Source organism: Dromiciops gliroides, chromosome 5, assembly GCF_019393635.1.
Source record: "Dromiciops gliroides isolate mDroGli1 chromosome 5, mDroGli1.pri, whole genome shotgun sequence".
NCBI classification, from domain to species: Eukaryota; Metazoa; Chordata; class Mammalia; order Microbiotheria; family Microbiotheriidae; genus Dromiciops; species Dromiciops gliroides.
In genome coordinates this window covers 20479610-20497877 of record NC_057865.1, presented here as the reverse complement: position 1 = coordinate 20497877, position 18268 = coordinate 20479610, and the positions used below count along the sequence as shown (strand labels likewise).

The 18268-nt window shown below is 49.8% G+C and overlaps 1 protein-coding gene across 1 annotated transcript; it reads right to left on the bottom strand.

Annotated features, from left to right (window-relative positions):
• Positions 1 to 893: 893 nt before the first annotated feature.
• Positions 894 to 8361, bottom strand: RPL14 (ribosomal protein L14). Its single transcript, XM_043968143.1, has 6 exons — positions 8196 to 8361; positions 7262 to 7363; positions 3620 to 3714; positions 1984 to 2083; positions 1844 to 1897; positions 894 to 1204 (listed from the first exon to the last, which is right to left on the bottom strand). The coding sequence occupies exons 1-6, from the start codon at positions 8196 to 8198 to the stop codon at positions 929 to 931; spliced, it is 630 nt and encodes a 209-aa protein (XP_043824078.1). The 5' UTR covers positions 8199 to 8361; the 3' UTR covers positions 894 to 928.
• Positions 8362 to 18268: the final 9907 nt, after the last annotated feature.

Genomic DNA, 18268 nt, shown 5'->3' with positions numbered 1-18268 from the left:
TTAATTGTCTTAAAGCCTTTTATGACCTTGCCCCAAACCCTTCCCAGACTCAAGTTTCTTTTCCCACACTGCAATTCAACCAAGCCAGCCTTCCTGCCTACCAACCTTTGTAGTAACTGTAGCCCTTCCCCAGAAGGCACTCTCTCCTCTCCGCCCATCTTCCTACAAGAACGCCACACCTTCTACACTCAGCCTTTCCTGATGCCCTCAAAATGCTGCTTTAAACTTATTCTTTATACACATTCTCCTTGCCTCTCCCTCATTAGAATATAAGCTTGAGCGTAGGGTTTCATTCATCTCAGGTACCCCAGTAGGCACCTAGTACAGTTCCGGGGGCAGCTAGATGGTGCAATGAATAGAGCACCGGCCCTGGAGTCAGGAGGACCTGAGTTCAAATCCAGCCTCAGACACACCAGCTGTGTGATGCTGGGCAGCAAATCACTTAACCCTGCTGGCCTGTTTTCCACTATTGTTTGGCCCTCCTACTCTAAGAGGACCGTGACATTCAGGATGTGACTGTCAAGACTTGCAGTGAATGGGCTTGAAGTCAGGCAGGGCCGTGTAAGGTCACCAACCTCACTCTCTCCTCCAAAGCCATCTTGGGGTCTAGTGGCAAGATGGATCAGGATGACTGGAGATGGCCCCAAGTGTTTAAGGCAGTTGGGGTTAAGTGACTTGCCCAGAGTCACCCAGCTAATGTCTGAGGTAACATTTGAACTCAGGTCCTCCCAACTTCACTGCCCCAAATTTAGAGCCAGATGGAAACTGAGCCAAGAAGAGAAGTTCTTTGGCCAGGGTGGCACGGGTACTAAGTGGCAGAGCTATGACAAAAGGTGTCTCTCAATCACCCAGGATTAAACTCCAACTCAACAAAAAGCCACCAGACGCCGGTGTATAGCAAAACCTTTATTTGATTTCTGGCAGCCCCTTATTTTTTGGCCTTGGGAGCAGCTGCTTTCTGGGCCGGAGCCTTCTGAGCTGGTGCTTTCTGAGCAGCTCCCTTCTTGGCTGGGGCCTTCTGGCTGGGGGGTTTCTGGCCCTTCTGGCCGGGTTCGGCCTTCTGACCCTCGGCCTTCTTCGCGGGGATCTTCTTGGCAGAGACCTTTGAGGCCAGGGCCTTCTGGGCAGCCCCCTTCTTGGGAGAGCCCTTCTGGGCGGCCGCCTTCTGCAGCTTCTTCACTTCGTGCTTGATGATTCTGTTTCTCTGAAATGGTTGGAAAACACGACAAAATCAGCTGCCTAATCAATGTTTGCTAAGCCCCCATTTACACACCCCTGTCCTTGACTCATCTGTCTTAAGTGGATGAGAGGCTCAGAAGGGTGGGATCCTAATAAAGTCCTGACCGTGTTAAGTTGAGCAATTATAACCAGGTATCCCATCAAATGGCAAACTCATTCCAAGCAAGCTGGGCTCTCCAGTCTTGTACTAACAAGAAAGAATGTTACTGAATGAGAAATATCTGAGGAAAACAAGTTTTGGAATAAATCTGATACTGCGTGAGGACAGAGTCTTCTACAGAATGTAACTGGTCACTGGCCTGCTGGGACTTCTGAACATGCAATTCCATAATATTTTAGAAGCCCCAGGCTCACAGCCATCTCCACTCCAAGAGTTGTTGGTAAATAGCCAATGACTTCTACCCTGTGACACACAGGTACCTTGACTCTTTAGACAAGCTTTAGGACAGGTGCATGTGGAAACCTGAACATCAAAGGGCCACTACCAACACCAGCAGCGGGCAGTCTCCCCCTGAGCTAAACCATCCATCAGGTTGTACACTGACACACAGGGAAACACCCCTGACAATACCACTACCTTAAGAACATACAAGCAGCCACTTACCATCTTCTTGGCCTTCATGACCTTATAACGATCAAAGTCTGTCATCTTGGCTTTCTGTCGTGGAAACAAAAATTAATTTTTCCGCACTCTTAAGATGTCACAAGACACTTCAAGCATCCCAACCCATGCCCAATCAATACCCTTTCTCTGGCTTCAATCTTCTTGGCCCATCTTGTGGCTTTCCATTTCATATTGATGTTTTCTTTCTCCCAGGCAGCCCGAACATACTTCTGACGAGCACTAGAAAGAGAAAACAAAACTCATCAATATCCCAGATTTGCTGAGTTTACATTAAACCGTCACCAGCCTTGTTGCAGCAAAGCCCTTTAGCTGGAGGTATTCTTTTTGTTTTGTTTGGTTTTGTTTTTAGTGAGGCAATCGGGGTTAAGTGACTTGCCCAGAGTCACACAGCTAGTAAGTGTTAAGTGTCTGAGGCCAGATTTGAACTCAGGTACTCCTGATTCCAGGGCCGGTGCTCTATCCACTGTGCCATCTAGCTGCCCCTGGAGGTATTCTTTTAAAAAATTCTCTCCAGGCTAATCTGTCCTTCATTGTAGGCACCCAACACTAAGTACTATTTTATACAGCAAAGCTAGGAATCATGAGAGTGAATTTAAAAACAAACTCCAGAATATTCTTCTGGTCCTCTGGGAACCACTTCCTGCTCAAAGGAGATACAAGTTTCATCAATGCCCCTGGAGCAGGTTCCTCAGAGCTGGACCTAGAAATTGATGAGAGTTATTGTCCACACCCATCACACATCTACTAGCTTTGTACCCCTTGTGCCTCATACAGTGTGTGTGTGTCTCTCTCTCTCGCTTGATGAACCAGATGACAAATGGGATATGGTCTGGGACCCCTGACACCAAGCTAAAACCCTGGCTCTATCTAAGCACCAAGATGAGAGCATTAGGGGGTGGGGGGCAACTCTCACCAGTGAGATGCTGGAAATGAAACGCTGTGTCTCATGACCTAGGCACCTAAGCAGGAGACAAAGGGCGTGGTGCTACTCAGGAAAACCTCAAGCAAAGGGACCACACAACAGAAAGTAAGCCTAGCAGAAAGGAGCCCTGGATCTGGGAGTCTGGACCCCTGGATCTGAATCAGCCTCTGCTGCTTCTTAGCTGCATGCTCCTAGGTGAGTCCCTCTCCCTCTTCCTGCTTCAGTTTTTTCAGCTATAAAAATCAAAGGATAATCCAAAATTATCTCATCCCAGCAACTCCAGTCCCATGAAGAGCCCCGGCCAAGGACCAGTGAAGAAGCAAACCGAGGACTGCCCAGCTGTCAGAATCTAGGACTGCATCACTGAAAGCTGAAAGGCCTTTGCTAGGGGTGTATAGCACTGACCCGCTGCAGCAGGCCAGCTGTCACATGGGGGAAGTGAGACAGCACAATTATGGAAACAAGACACAAGAAGCCAGGGTGGGCGCCTCAGTCTATACAGCTACTGGACTCTTGCCAGAATAGTCTATTCTAGTCAAGACTGCAATCCTCTGGAATCCCAAATAATCACCACATGCATCTCTAGCATAAGCTTAAGGCTGAGTGAATGTCAGTCCGTAGCCAAGAAAAAGAAGCCAACGCTGCAGTGTTACAATGGCAAAGGGGAAACTCCACAAACATTACCATTTATCCCATTCAAGTCCTATGGCATTAAAACTGAAGTTAAATATGCAGTTTAAAACAGTTAGACGTGTTGCTGAAGAGAAAAACAAATTTCCCCAAGTTCTTTTGAATTAAGCAAATATCATTTAAACAACCAAAAGACAGTTTACCTGTGGGGGAACTTGAGAACGAAGTCTGTGAGCTGCATACATTTAAATGGCATGGCCTGCCTCCGCACCCCACTGCATGGGCCATCCACCAAAGCCTAAAACAGACAAGGGCACATCCGGTCATCACTCAGTCCCATCAGTAAAAGGGGAAACGATGACCACAAAAGTCCCCACTTCCCACAAAGAATAGTAAATACGACCCAATTGTACAATGACAAGCAGAGAACCTCTTGTACTCTCTACAGCAGGCAGCACTTACAGGGGACACTCTTGGAATAAGTGGGAAAGCTACAAAACCAAGAGACAAAAACAAAATTCACTGGGTTTAAAGGGCTCAGGCACTATAGTGGGCTTCTAGGCAGTCATGTCAGCCTATGCTGTGGATAATTCAGGCTTCAAATCCCTTAAGTGGCAGCAGAATGCTCACTAACTGCACCATTGGCCAAAGCCTAACATAATTCCAATGTTAACACTAGCCCCTCCAAATTCATAAAGCATGGTAAAGTGAAAAAGAAATCCTCATTATTTCCTATTTCAGACCAGGCAAAATACTGTTTACTTCCTATTATTTCACAAGTCAAAAATTTAAAACCCATTCAAGTGCTTGATAATAGTAGCAGTGAAATATGGTAATGTTTTATATCAACATAAAGTATAACCCATAACTGATTGCTTACCGCCTCAGGGAAGGGAGGGAAAATAATTGGAACCCAAACTATAAATAAAAATGTATATTACTTAAAATAAATTAATTTATTAATTTGTTGAAAGAAATAATAGTAGCAAATATTTACATCTTACCATGTGCCAGGCTCTGTGCTAAGCATTTAAAATCATCTTACTTGGTCCTCACAACCACCCTTCAATGACAGCCTCCACTGGCAATCAAGGATCTTCCAATCTGCTAGACAGCTAAGTATGATACAAAACGGGGGATGAAGAGAGCAAAGCGTTCCAGGAAAATCCAAGTGAAAAAACACTTGGCTGTGGGGACCAAGGAGGGTTAAGGATTTGGTATCTAAATGAGATGCCAGGAGGCATGGGAATATAGTGGTGGGAGAAGGCCAAGTTGAAAAGTAGACAAAAGCATTATGAAATAAAGCTAGAAATGTGGGTTTGTGGAGGAGCCTAAACTCTAGCTTAAGGAGTTTATACAAGATGATCTGTGAGTAGTGAACTGATCTGGTCAGATGTGTTTTTTTTATAAGGCAAAGAGGTGAAAGGTGATGGGAGCCTGAACCAGGGTCCTGTCATGTTGAGTCAGGATGGATGGGACCTGCCATCTCGTCTCTTAAGGATTTGCACTCTACTTCAAAGGATCGTTTTGTGTATGATTTCTCTTCATTAGATGGTAAGTCCCATTTATCCTTGTACCCTCCAACTTCTCCCAAGGAGAAGTAAATAATGATTAAGAATGGACTGTATCGGGCAGCTAAGTGACATAGTGGATATAAAGCACCGGCCCTGGATTCAGGAGGACCCGAGTTCAAATGCGGCTCAGACAATTGACACTTGCTAGCTGTGTGACCCTGGGCAAGTCACCTAACTATCATTGCCCTGCCTGAAAAAGAATGGACTATACTGTGGGTCTTATAATTCAAAAGAGGTAGCACCTGAAGTTGTCCTATTTGACTAGTTGAGGCTGCTCAGTTGGGGAGTACAGCAGACAGGGTTGGATTTGGGGTCAGGACATTCAAAAATCTTGCCTCAGACTAGTATTAATTAACTGCGTAATTCTGGCAAGTCACCTGCATCTGCCTCAGTTTCCTGGTTGGGGGGGGGGGGGGAGGAGAACGAAGTAACAAGACCTCCCTCAGAGGATGGTTGTGAGGATCAAATGAGATAAAACTATGTAAGACACATGACGAAGTGTTAAAAACATTACATAACCTTCTTTTGTGTGTTCCCCATAGTACCCAACACAATAAAGTAGTATTTTCTGAATGATTGTCATCTCTCACTGTTGAGAAATCATGATCGATCAAGATGCACAGGACAGTACAGAACCTAATTCTATTCCTAACCCTTCGGTTCACAGGCTTGTTGTAACCTTGGGCACAGCCCTTACCCTCTCTAAGCCTAGGGGCATATGTCAGGAAGACCTGCAGTCTGTTGTACAACCATGGATGAAGCTCCAGCTGTCTGTTCACTCTATCACCCCAAATCTGTCTCCTGGCTGCTTACCTACTGCCTACAAACATGCCCAGGTGCCCCCTTAGCCATCACCTGATCTTTTCTCTGTGACTAAACAAAGTCATCTAGTTTTCTCTTTCCTCCCTCCTAAGGGACCAATCTGGCCTCCATTCTCCTAAAATCACAAAATTGCCCCATCTAATTACTTCTTCTCAGTCCTCATATCTCATCTCTCCATAGCCTTTTACCATGTCAATGACCCCCTCCCTTTATCCTGCTATTTCCTCCCCACTACCCGACCATCCCTTCTTAGGCTCATTTGTTCCATCTTCATCCAGGTCAGGCCCACTAACCCTAAGTATCCCTCAAGAGTGTGTCCTTGACCCTCTTTTCTCCCTCGATGCTATTTCACTTATTGATCTCTGTATCCTGGTCATTCTCACATTTACTAATTCAGCCCTACACCTCTCTCAACCTCCCAGCTCACTTAGCCATTCCAACTTCCATGTCCTATAGACACCTTAAACTCAGCACGTCCAAAACGGAATTGTTTTAATTTCCCAATACTAAGCCTCCCTGCTTCCTACCTTTCCTATCACTGTGGAGGTGACCTCTCAGTCACCCAGGCTTGCAAAAGAGGGTCATCCTCAAATCTCTCACTTATACCCAATGAGTTACCAAGTCCTGCCAATTCTACCTTAGAAATATCTTTCAAATACACCTTTCCTCTCCCTCTGACACTTCCATTCCTGGGTCATAAGCTATCACCTGAACTATTCTAATACCTGTTGGGGGGGGGGGGGCCGGGCCTGCCTGCCTCAAGTCCCTTCTCAATCCAATACATTTTCTACTTTGCTGTTAAACAGATCTTCATAAGCAGTTCTGACCATGTCACTGCCTCCCCCTCCCCATTCAATAAACTCCAATCCCCCCCATTACCCACAGGAGCAAATATAAAATCCTTTATAACCCTTCTTCCCCTCCTTTCAGTCTTAACACTGTAATGCCCCTACATGCTCTGATTCAGTGACCCTGGCCTCCTTGCTTCATCTCCTCCTGACTGGTTATTTTAACTGGAATTCTCATACTGATCTCTGCCTCCTGCCTTTCCCAGCTTCTTTTAAGTTCCAGCTAAAATCCCTTCTCCTAGTGTGTATGTTGCCAATGCCCCTTAAAAAGCTAGGACCTCCTGCTGACTGTTCACCCCAATTCATCCAGTCTGTGCAAAGTTGCACAGTTCCTACGTGTTTGCATGCTGTCTCCCCCACTAGAGCGAGTTCCTTGCAGGCAGAGAATGGCTTTTACCTTCCCTGTTTGCTTAGCACAGGGTGGCACCATTTAACAAATGCTTGTCTTGAAGCCCTCAGCGGATGAAGGGAGCTGCGGACCAAAACCTGGAATAATGCACCCAGTGCTAGCCCTTCCTGGACTGCAAGGGCGGTGGCGACTCAGGAGTCACCGGGGAAGGGTTAAGGAAGAGAGGGAAACCCACCCTTCGCTCGGACCTACCCGGTTCTGATCGATTACATCCACGATGGCTACCAGCTTGCCTTCGTGGGGCCCGAAGGAAATGTAGGCCACCCGGCCGATTTCCACATAGCGCTTGAACACCTACGAGGGGGAGGAAACAGCGCGTTAGACCCGCCACGGGACAAGCAGCAAACGGGCTTAAGCCCGGGCCGGCTCGGACACACGCCGTGACCCGGACGCCGCTCGGGCCCCGAGCACCCGGCGCTTCGCTCCCTTGGGCCAGTTTCCCGTCTGCAAGAAGGCCGAGTCCCGGCACCTTCCTTAAGAAAAGCCCAGTCCCCAGGCGCTCCGGGGGGTTTCCTTGCCGCTCCTGAGTCCCGGGCGGCCATCACCCCACCATCCCCCACCCCTGCGCCCTCGGGTCGGTCCATTAGCCTCCCGGTCTCTCTCTAGCCCAGAGGTGGCCGCTCCCACGCTCCTCGGGGTCAGGCTCGTCCCTGGCTTTTCTCGGGGTCCCCGAGCCGGGGGACTGACGCTTTTGGGGTGGGGGGGGTGGAAGTGCTTGCACGGTATGACCCCGGGGCCGCGACGCTAGCCCCAGCTGGGGCCCTCAAGCAGGACCCCGGGCTCTCTCCCCGGCCCTCTAGTCTCAGTCCCGGGTCCGCATGGCCCGACAAGCGCCAGGTCGCCGCTTGGGCCGCGCCCGCGCAGGCGCCGTTCGGTCCCGGCGGGGCCCCGCGCAGGCGCCCTACGCCCAGGCGAGGCCGCGGCCCCGGCTCCGGCCCCTCACGCGCTGGAAGCCGGGAACCCGCCCTCGCCCCACCGGCCCCGCCGCGACCCCACGTTCTCTTCCAGCACCAGTCCCTTTCCCTCGCCCGCCTAATAGGTTCTCGGAAGCCGGCGCCCTCACGAGGGTCCGGCAGCAGGTCCCCCCGAGACCCAAGGCCCGGAGCCCCAGCCTGACGCTACTCACCATGTTGGCGGCGCCGAGCGAGAAGGAAGGGCCGGAGAGGACTGCGCACGTGCAGAAGGCAGCTCCCGCCCCACGCCGGCCGGCGCGTATGGGAGTCGTAATCGCCTTTGATTGGCTAAGCGACTTGTTCCAACGCAAGCGCACTGGGAGGAGCTGGCCTCTCCGACTCCAGTGGGCGGGGCAATGAAGCCGGAAATAGTCCTTACGACAACAGTGAACTCAAGGACTAGGTGTGATTGCATCTGCGCGTGCGCGCCATTAGCCCCGGGCGTTTCTGCCCCAACGTGGGAGGTTACACGTGACTCCAGGGCGGCTCAGATCTCTCTAGGCTGATTCTTAGGTTTCTGCCACGGGAAATCGGAAGCTGGAAGAGTCCAGCCAGCCAGCGTCAGTTAACCAGCAGAAACAAACAGAAGGGAAACAACCCCTATCCTCGAGGGACTGACAGTCCAACGGGCCCCCGACGTTTAAAAAAATGTGATAACTTCCGCATAATTAGCTTCCTTTGTGCCCTGACTTTCCCTGATTCCGTGATTGATCACCTCCCGGAGGGCAGGGTCCTGCTGGTTTTGTTGGCATACAGTAGGCGCTTAATGCTGGCTGAGTGCCTGAGCGCCTCCACCCTGTACCTGAACAAAAATCCCTATTGCAGCATACCTGAGGAGGGGTTGGGCAGCATGTCTGTCTGCCTGCCTCTTTGTCTCTCTGTCTCTCTGTGTCTCTGCCTCTTTGTCTCTCTGTCTCTGTGTCTCTGTCTCTCTCCTCTCTGTGTCTCTGTCTGTCTCTGTGTCTCATCTCTCTGTGTCTCTGTCTGTCACACACACACACAGAGGCCGACCAGATTTGAACTCAGGAAGATGAGTCTTTCCAGTGGTCTGTCCATTGTACTACCTAGCAGCAGAAGAAGAGGTAGGGCAGCGTTCAAATCCAGCCTCAGAGGCATACTGGTTGTGTGATTCTGGAAGAGTCACTTAACCTCTGTTGCCTCAGTTTCCTCAAGTGTAAAATAGCGATCATAATGAAAGCACCTACCTCACTGGGTCGCTATAAGGATCGAATGAGTCAATATTTGCAAATGCCATCTGTGATGTCCCTCTAAAGGTCATCTTAACCTAGAGGAGTCAAGGAGCAGGGGATAACTCACAGGAGATCACTGGGGATTTGTCCCAGGGCATGGTGGGGAGCATGTTGGACCATTTCAGTCACTGACTGGCAGCTCCCTGAGGCCCCATCTGTGGAAGAGCCTTCTCCCCCCACCCCAAGGCTCCAGGGTACAGGGGTCTGGTCACCTCCTGCAGCCCCACTGCAGTTGGACTGTCCTCCACCTTCTGTGTCTCTACCGTCCCCTCCTCCATCACCACAACTCTCTTTGCCCCAGGGGACAGTATTCCTGGTTATAGCTCTGCAAAGTAGGCCAACTGTGTGTCAAGGAATGAGACTCAAATAGATCAACATGGACAGTTTGGGAGTTAGAAGTAGCTTGAGGGAACAAAGGGTGAAAAAACTCATCGTCCTAACCTGGGAAAGTTCCTTCCCCAAACATGACTGACGTGAGCTCCTATCATGACAAAAAGACTCTCACGCTCTCTCTAAAAGCCCAAATCCTCACCCCTGCAGCCACCCCCTCACCCCAGTACTGAGGCCAGCACCTCATCCAACAAAGGACACTTGACTTGGCTGAACACAGTATTATTATAGGCATGGTCTGATAAGGGCCTTAAGTACAGTTGGGCTAGCTCCCTTCCCTCATTTGGCACTATCTACACCTCTCTTGATAGCACCTAACATTGGTTTTTGCCTGCTGGAGAGCATGGTTTAATCATACTGACCTCCCAGTCCACTGAAACCTTCAGATCTTCCTCAGAAGAACACCTCTCTATCTTGAGCATTTATGTAGATTTTTGGTGCCCAAATTCAGTATTTTCCATTTATCCTTCATTAAATTTCACCCAATGGGATTCCACCTACTATTCTAGCTTGCTGAGATACTTTGGGAACCTCATTGCCATCCTTCCCGTCAATGTTTCACTTACACATTTGATAAGCATGCCATCTATGTGTTCACAGATTCAATTCAACTCCATTCAGCTCAATAAACATTGATGTGCTAGGACAAATAATGGAGAGACCTATTCCCTGAAAGAAGTAGTATCACATATCAAAGGGATCTATGACCTGAAAAGGAAGTGGATTGGTCATGGTGTGAGAAGAAGGATATAAACAGAGGATAAAGCTGTGGGTTCCCCTGGTACCCACAGAGAACGAGAACTCCAAAGAAAAGATCTTAGCAGGTTGGGCAGGTTTCTTGTGGGAGATTTATGGGAGGGCATGGACAAAGGTGGGAAAGGATGGAAGTGCCTGGGTGGGCTCTGCTTTGCTCCACCCATGTCAGAGAGAGCCCCCTTCCATTAAAATGTTGAGGTATCAACATATCTCCTGATAAGTGATCAGCAATTAGGGAATGTTCTTTCAATGGGATGATGGGATGATGGGATGATGGGATGATGGGATGATAGGATGACAGGTCAGGCCTCTGACCCTGCCAACTCAGAGTTTCTGAAAATGAGTCTAAAACAGACTGAAAACCCAAAGTAGAACTTGTTAAGTCTCAGAATCAGAGAACCAGAGTCAGAAGGGACTTCAGAGGTCATCTAGTCCAGCCTCCTTTTTTTACAGAAGAGGAAACTGAGAAGTTAAGGGACTTATCCAGGTTCACTCAGCAAGTCAGTACCACTCTCATCCCCTGTTCTCTCTTGGATTGCAATTTAACATAGTAAATACTCAAGTTCCTGCTATATCCAAATGCTTTCCACGTGCAAGGGGAAATAGTGGTACTCACTGTGTCCTACCTAGCTCTTAGTGTTCGCTGAATTGAATTGAACTGGGTAAGGTTTAGTGTGGGTGGGGCACTGGACATGGGGTCAGGAAGACCCACGTTCAAATCCTTACTAGTTCTGTTCCACCTGTGATCAGTCACTCCCTTGTGCCTCAGTTTCCCCCTGCTTAAAATGGAGAGGAAGGATGCAGTGGCAAACGCTAAACCTAGGGACCTGTGAGGCGCATGGTGCTATAAGAATTAGGAAGCGGTCATGGAATTACTCATGCTTGTCCAGGGTCAAAAAGCACGGAAGTAGCAGAGTGGGGATTCGAACTCCCAACTCCCCCGCCACCTTAAATTCAGTGGCCTTTCTTGGGGCACGCTGTCTCTCCCCATAGGCCACGCCCACATGTGACGCCACAGCATGTCGCCACGCCCTCTCTCAGCGTCCCTCTCATCCTTTCAGTCACTGAACGGGAAGCCGCTGCCTACAACAAGCGTGGCACACTAGAGCGTCAGTGACGTAGGACGTTCGGGGGCGTGGCCCGAGAGCGCCCACCTCCTCGCCCCGCCCTCTGCCTCTGCTAGGGAAGAGGTGTCCCCAGTGCGCTTGCGCCTGGAGCAGAGCAGCTCCCGGGAAAGAACCCCCGCAGGCGAAGGGGTCCCCAGTGCAGGGAGGCAGGGGCGTGGAGGTAGGACCCGGGGTCGGGTCCCAGGACAGGTCCCGCCCCAGGGCAGCGCTTCTGCTTCCTGGGGGCCAGGTGTGAGCTCCGCCCCGACCTGGGCAAGTCACTCACCCTTTCTGAGCCTCGGACTTCTCACCTGTAAGGGGGGCGCTCCGCCCCCCCCCCATCATGGGGATGCATTCTCTGTTCTTTGTGGGGATCAGAAGGGGAAGCCTCTTCCACCCCCCCTCCAGAAGGGGTGTAGACGGGGCTTGGAGCCCTGGACTGCCCAGCAGAGAAAGGAGGAACCTTAGGGATCAGAGGCCCACGGGTCTGGAGCTGGCAGGGACGTCGGTGTCACCAGTCCAGCCCATTTTACAGATGGGGAAACAGGCCTCAAAGAACTTGTCCGAAGTCATGGCCAGGGCACGACTGGAACCCCGATCCCCGGATGCGGATCAGGGAGCTTCCTGGGTGCCTGTGTTTCTGAGCCCACCTGGGGCTGGGCAGGTTGGGGAGGGGGGTGTGGGGCCCGCAGGTGAGCCAGCCGCGCTTTATGCCGCAGCCCCGGGATGAAGCAGCCAGCCCTGCCGAAGAGAAGGAAGTCCAGGCGGGCCCAGGAAGTGCCCCAGAAGCTGCCCAGGGCCTCGGCCTCCTTCCTGCTCCTGTCAGCCTCCTCCGAGGGTCACGCTCCGGTTGTGGGGGGAAAGCGAGGCCGGCGCCTCAGAGGGAGAGGAGTCACCTGGGACCGTCCTCCCCTTTGCACCGACAGGCACGAGGATGTGGACAAGGATGCTGAGCGGCAGATGGGGCCGAGGGGGCCTCCGGCCCTGAGGAGATGCTGCACCTCTCGGTCACCAAGGGGGCCCCGATGAGGAGGACATCAGCCTGCTGAACCGCTGCAGCCTGACCGAGGGGCAGAGGAGGGGCCCCTGCCAACTTCCAGTTCCCCAGGAGGCTGATGGGCTCAGGTGCTGCTGTGCCCAGCTCCCTCGGGACTGCCAATTTGCCCGGTACTCCAGGCACCACAGCCTCTTCTGCGGCCTCTGCTTTGTGCTCAACCGCAGCAAAGAGGCTGTCCTGGTCTCCACGCCCTCAAAGGACTGGTCGGATGGCAAGAAGATCCTGGGGAGACATAGCAGGTCCAAGGGGCACAGCCATCAGTCAAGACGAGGCCTTTGTGGCCTTCAAGAGCAAGAGGCTGAGCTGGAGGGGACTGAAGCAGATGGTCAAGCTCATCTTTCTCTGTGGGAGGCACGATCTCCTGCTGGGCCTGAGGCCCACCATGGCCAAGACCCTGTGTGCTCTTTCTCATCACATGGCCAAGCTGGACCCGCTGTTGAAGGAAAGCCTAAGCGCCTGCCCCTGCAAGACCCCTGGAGCCTCAGGACAGATGCAGGAGGAGCTCATCGAGTTAAAAAAATGTCATTCTGAAAAAAAGCATCCCTAGGTTTTCCTAGACTGTCCTAGGGGTCCCCGATACAGTAAAGGTTAAAGCCCCTCACCTAGCAGATCTTCAGAGAGGGAGAGGAAGCATGTAGGGTGTTGACTTAACAGGGAAGGAGGTGAAGACATCAGTCAAACTGCGGATGTTGGTACAGTTCTAGAAAAGCCAGAAAAGAGAGACGCATCTTGGATGGTTCCCCCATCAACTGTGAGCTCATTGAGAGCAGGGATGATTCTTTCTTAGCATCCTTATTGCTTAGCATAGTGACTGGTGCATAGTAGGCACTTAATAAATGCTAATTGACTGACCAGTTTCATCGGATCATAGATGTAAAACTGGAAAGTACCTGAGAGGCCAGGTAGTCCAACTCCTCTCCCTCTATTTAAAAATCAACCCTTCCATCAATAGACATTTTTGTTTGTTTGTTTTTTGTGGGACAATGGGGGTTAAGTGACTTGCCCAGGGTCACACAGCTAGTAAGTGTCAAGTGCCTGAGCCTGGATTTGAACTCAGGTCCTCCTGAATCCAGGGCCGGTGCTCTATCCACTGTGCCACCTAGCTGCCCCCATGGAGTTTTCTTGGCAAAGATATTGGAGTAGTTTGCCGTTTCCTTCTCCAGTGTGCACTATTTTACAGATGAAAAAATGAACCAAGGAGGGGTTAAGTGACTTGCCCAGGGTCACACAGCCTGCACGAGTCAGAGTCAGGCCTTCCTGGCCTGGAGATCCATTCTGCTCTCCACTCTACTCTGCTTCCTTTAGTCTTTACATATAAAGGCGATATTGATGATGCCTCATGTCTGGTTGGTTTTAATTTTTTTAGAGTTTAATATTTATACCCCACCTGCTTGGTCTGACTTGGTTTAGGAGATTACGCACAGAATAAATAGAAATCAGGACATTTCCAAGCCGATGGGGTTTGCTGGGAGCCAGAGAGGATTTTCAGGTCTCTTTTTCACAGTAGAGCCTTAAGTGAAGCCAAGTGTTTTTGCAGCTTAGGCCAAATAAATCCGACAGGTTGGGTCGGGGTGAGTTCTTGTCTGATCAGAGAAAGCAAAGGGCTTCAGCTGTAGACATGGGTTCCTCCTGGGAAACTGAGAAAAGGCAGCTTCTGCTGCCCGGGTTTTGTAGAAGGCGGGGACAGGCTGTTGGGGGAGGGGGTGCTCTGGCTAAGTCTGAGCTTGGGGACCATGTTTCTGTCCTCAGCACCACCCTGGGAGGCCACATTGGGTCACAGATTCTGTTTCATTAAGAAAAGTGAGTATGCAGAATAGCGAGAGGCTGGGTGGGGAAGTGGTTGGGGTGGGGAGGGAGCATGTCAGCGGTGAATACAGGGTCACACCAAGTGACTGCCCGAAAGGGAAAGCACTAACAGCAAGGTGGAGCCTAGAAAGGTCTTTTCTAGGAGGCGGCACCTGAAATCAGCTTTGGCTCAGCAAACATTAGGTGCCTGCTGTAAGCCTGGCATCAGATACAAAGACAAGACATGCTCTCCTGGAGCTTACACCCCAGGGAAGGAAACAAATATGTTCCTGTGTATGCAAAACATACCAAACTAAAGTAAAATCAGTCAAGTCAATAAGCATTTATTAAGCACCTACTATGTGCTGGGCTCTGGGGCTACAGTCAAGGTAGCAGTGGGCTGGAGGTGCTTTCAGGGGAGGGGAGATGGCCTGTGCAGAGGATGGAGGGGGTGTGACTTGTCCTAGGACATGGGCTTTGGCTGACGCAGCTCTGGTGGCCTCATGCATTCTCTTGGGATTGGTGGATATAGCATCAGACCCCAGGATCCGGACTCCCAGTGTGGAGCCCTTTGCTGCTGACTCCCCAAGAGCTGGAGGTTCTTTTCCCAGTGGTGGTGATGCCTATGCATAGAGGCCTCCCCTCACTCTGAGCCACTTTTGATCCCTCGCACACACAGTCAGATGTTTTTCCCTAAGGGTTGCCATCTATTTTTGAGCCTCCATTGGCCCCAAAGTCAGGGAGCTTGAAGAGACTCTCTCCCCCAGCCCCTTTGCTATGACCTGACAGAGCAGAGCTGGGGAAGGCAGTGGGGCTCATTCTCTGAGATGAGGTGGGGCGATGTACAAACAGCTCTGTATTTGCAATCCAGTGACCTGGGCTGAGATCCTGCCACTGTGATTTACAAACCCAGCAAGAAACGACACAGAAAAATTTATAGAATGACTTGAGTTCAAATCCTGATCCAGTGACTTCTACTTATGTGATCTTGGGAGAGACTGAACCCCTTGGGGCCTCAGGCTCTCCCTGTAGGATGAAGGTTGGACTATAGGCCCCTCTCAGTTCCCAATCCGTCATCCAAGGCTCTGGAGTGACTCCCATTGGGCCTCAGTTTCCATGCATGTAAAATGGGACGTTTAGACTACATGGGCTCTAACACTCCTAAGTCCCATGAATCTCTGGGGCAGATTTCAGTTTAATATAAAGGAAAACTTTCCAACATTCAGAACTATCTGAAAACACAATGGCTTGTGTGGTGTAAGGGGGCCAGTGCACAGAACACTGGACCTGAAGTCAGGAAGTTCAAATCTGGCCTCAGACTCTTACTAGCTGTGTGACCCTGGGCAAGTCCCTTCACCCTCCTGCCTCAGTTTCGTCATCTGTAAAACAAGCTGAAGAAGGAAATGACAAACCACTCCAGTATCTCTGCCAAGAAAACCCCAAATGGGGTCACAGAGTCAGACACGACTGAACAAAAAAACTTCATCCTCAGTATTCTAGCAGAGGCCTGATGACCACTTGGGAGGGCTCTTGTACCAAGATTCATGATTTGGGGGGTGTGGTGCCTTTCAACCTAGCACCCCGGGCCTGGTGGGCCTGGCGGGCCTGGCGTCTGACAGGTTTCTCTCTCGGCCCTGAAATGACCGGCTTGTCCCAGCGTTTTGAAAGCTGCCTTTTGAAAAATGTTTTATAGGAAGACATGAGAACTGTTTCAAGCCTTCTCTTTTACATTTAGCCTAAAATGAGGAGCAGCTCCAACCAGCAGCCACTCCCCTCTAACGCTCACTCCTCAGCAGGTGATTGAAGTAATGTGAGCCCTTCTCCCACCAGACCCTCTAGGTTAGGGTATTCCCCTTTGGAGGACAAGGGAAGGCTAACATCTTTACTAGCTAGAGGTGTTTCTCCTTTTAAGCCTGGTTACCAGCCTTAATCCATTTTCCCAGGCCTTGGCTTTCACTCAACCCTTTATATACTTTGCTAAAACACAGAGGTTAGGATTTAGAGGGAAGGATTTCAGAAGTAGGCTTTGTTTCCTGAGAGGTTTGATTAAGTCCTGGTAAAGTTTCCTTCCTGTAGGCAAGTCTGGAAAGGACTTTGGCCTGGAGAAATACTGATTTCTTATTATTTTCCATTGAACTAAAGAGGAGGTTTTAATGTGCTTCTGCACAAGAGAAGGCTTGGGCTCATCATGCCACCTGGTCTTCTTTTCTTTCTTCCTCCCTTCCCTCCCTTTCTTCCCTTTTTTCTTTCTCTCCTCTCCCTTTGTCCCTCCCCCACTTCTTCCTTCCCTCCCTCTGTGTCTCAATCAGTCCCCTCCTATAGCTGCAACCTCCACCTTGTGTCACCTCCTCTCCTCCCGTCCTGCATATCCTATTGGAGACCGCTAGAGGGAGCCCCAGTACACCGAGAGCTAGACCTGGACTCAGGAAAACTTGAGTTCAAATCAAGCCTCAGAGGCTAGCTGTGTGACCCTGGGCAAGTTACCTACACTCTTTCTGGTTCACTTTCCTTAACTTTAAAATGGGAATAATAATTGTGCCTACCTCCAGGGTTGTTTTATTATGGACACCTCCTTTTGGTCCCAGGACCCCCAAAGTCCCTCTGTGCAATTCACCCTAGAGTGAGGCCACTCTTTCTGAAAGAACTTTTCCAGAGGACTCTCCTGCTCTGTGCAGGAAGAACTCTGTATCTGAAGTCAGATGGACCTGGGTTTGAATCTTAACGCTGACACTTAATTAGCTTTGCGACTTGAGGCAAAGAACAAAATTTCAGTTAGGTGGGACCTCAGCAATCATTTAATATAGCCTTGTGCCACATTCCCAATAAAGAGCCATCCAGTCTTTGCTTGGAGACATCTAATGAAGTCAAGGCACCAAGCATTTATTAAGCACTTACTGCACACCAGTCATTGTGCTAAGTGCTGGAACCCACTGTTTCCTAAGAGAGCCCATTCCATGTTTGGATAGCTCTGATTGCTGGAAAGCTTCATATGACACCCAGCAGAAGCCCCCATCCCAGCTTCTCTTCTCCAGGCTAAACATACACAGTTTAAGCTTAAGGTTTAAGGCTTAAGGCTTAAGACTTCCCTTTCATGGACTCAAGGGCTATCAGCATCCTGATTGGCTTTCTCTGGAGACTCCTCCAGTCACTTATCAACTGAGACTCAGTTTTTTCATCTATAAGAGAGAGATAATAATCATAGCACCCACCTCAATAGGTTGTGAGGAACAAAAGATATTACTACAAGGAGCTTCAGAAACCAAAGGTAGACAATAACCAGAATGTGAAAGATCTTTAGTATTAGACTGAGAGTCTCTGCTAGACTTATTGAACCATCCCTGATGTCAAGGTGCCCGGTACAAAGCACACAGTGAGGAAGACTGAAAGAATCAGTCTTTATCTTTAGGGTGCGATTACATTTCATTGAGGAGATTTCCTAAGTAGGGCCTTACCCAGAGGGGTGAGAGGAGGAAACTGTGCCCCTGGCCCCCAGTGCTCAGAGGACAAGTAGCAAGGGACTACAGCACAATGTGGGGGTATTACAGGTGATTTGGACTTTGCAATTAATTAAGGTACATTTAGTAAGCACCTAATATGTGCAAGGCACTGTTCTATTGCTGTGGAAATACCATTCAGATGGTGTGGGCTACCAATCAGATGGCCTAGATATGATGGGAGTGGGGGGGGATTGTCCATTTAGCAGACCTGTGTTTTTCATCTATAAATTCTTTAAGTTTTATAAAAATTACTTTAAAAACTTGGAGATCTCAGGGGAAAAATTATACAAGTTAACAAATGCACACATTTCCAGCCAAGGAAAAATTATCATCTTTTATTTCACACATTGAATATCACATAAAACCATTTAAAATAACTTAATTTTTGATAGAATATTCGTAATA

Excerpts from the sequence above, each read along its gene's own strand:
- RPL14 (XM_043968143.1), bottom strand. Across the intron at positions 3,715-7,261 it reads ATGTAATCGATCAGAACCGG|GCTTTGGTGGATGGCCCATG; the intron begins GTAGGTCCGAGC and ends TGTCTGTTTTAG. Across the intron at positions 2,084-3,619 it reads GTTCTCAAGTTCCCCCACAG|TGCTCGTCAGAAGTATGTTC; the intron begins GTAAACTGTCTT and ends TTCTCTTTCTAG.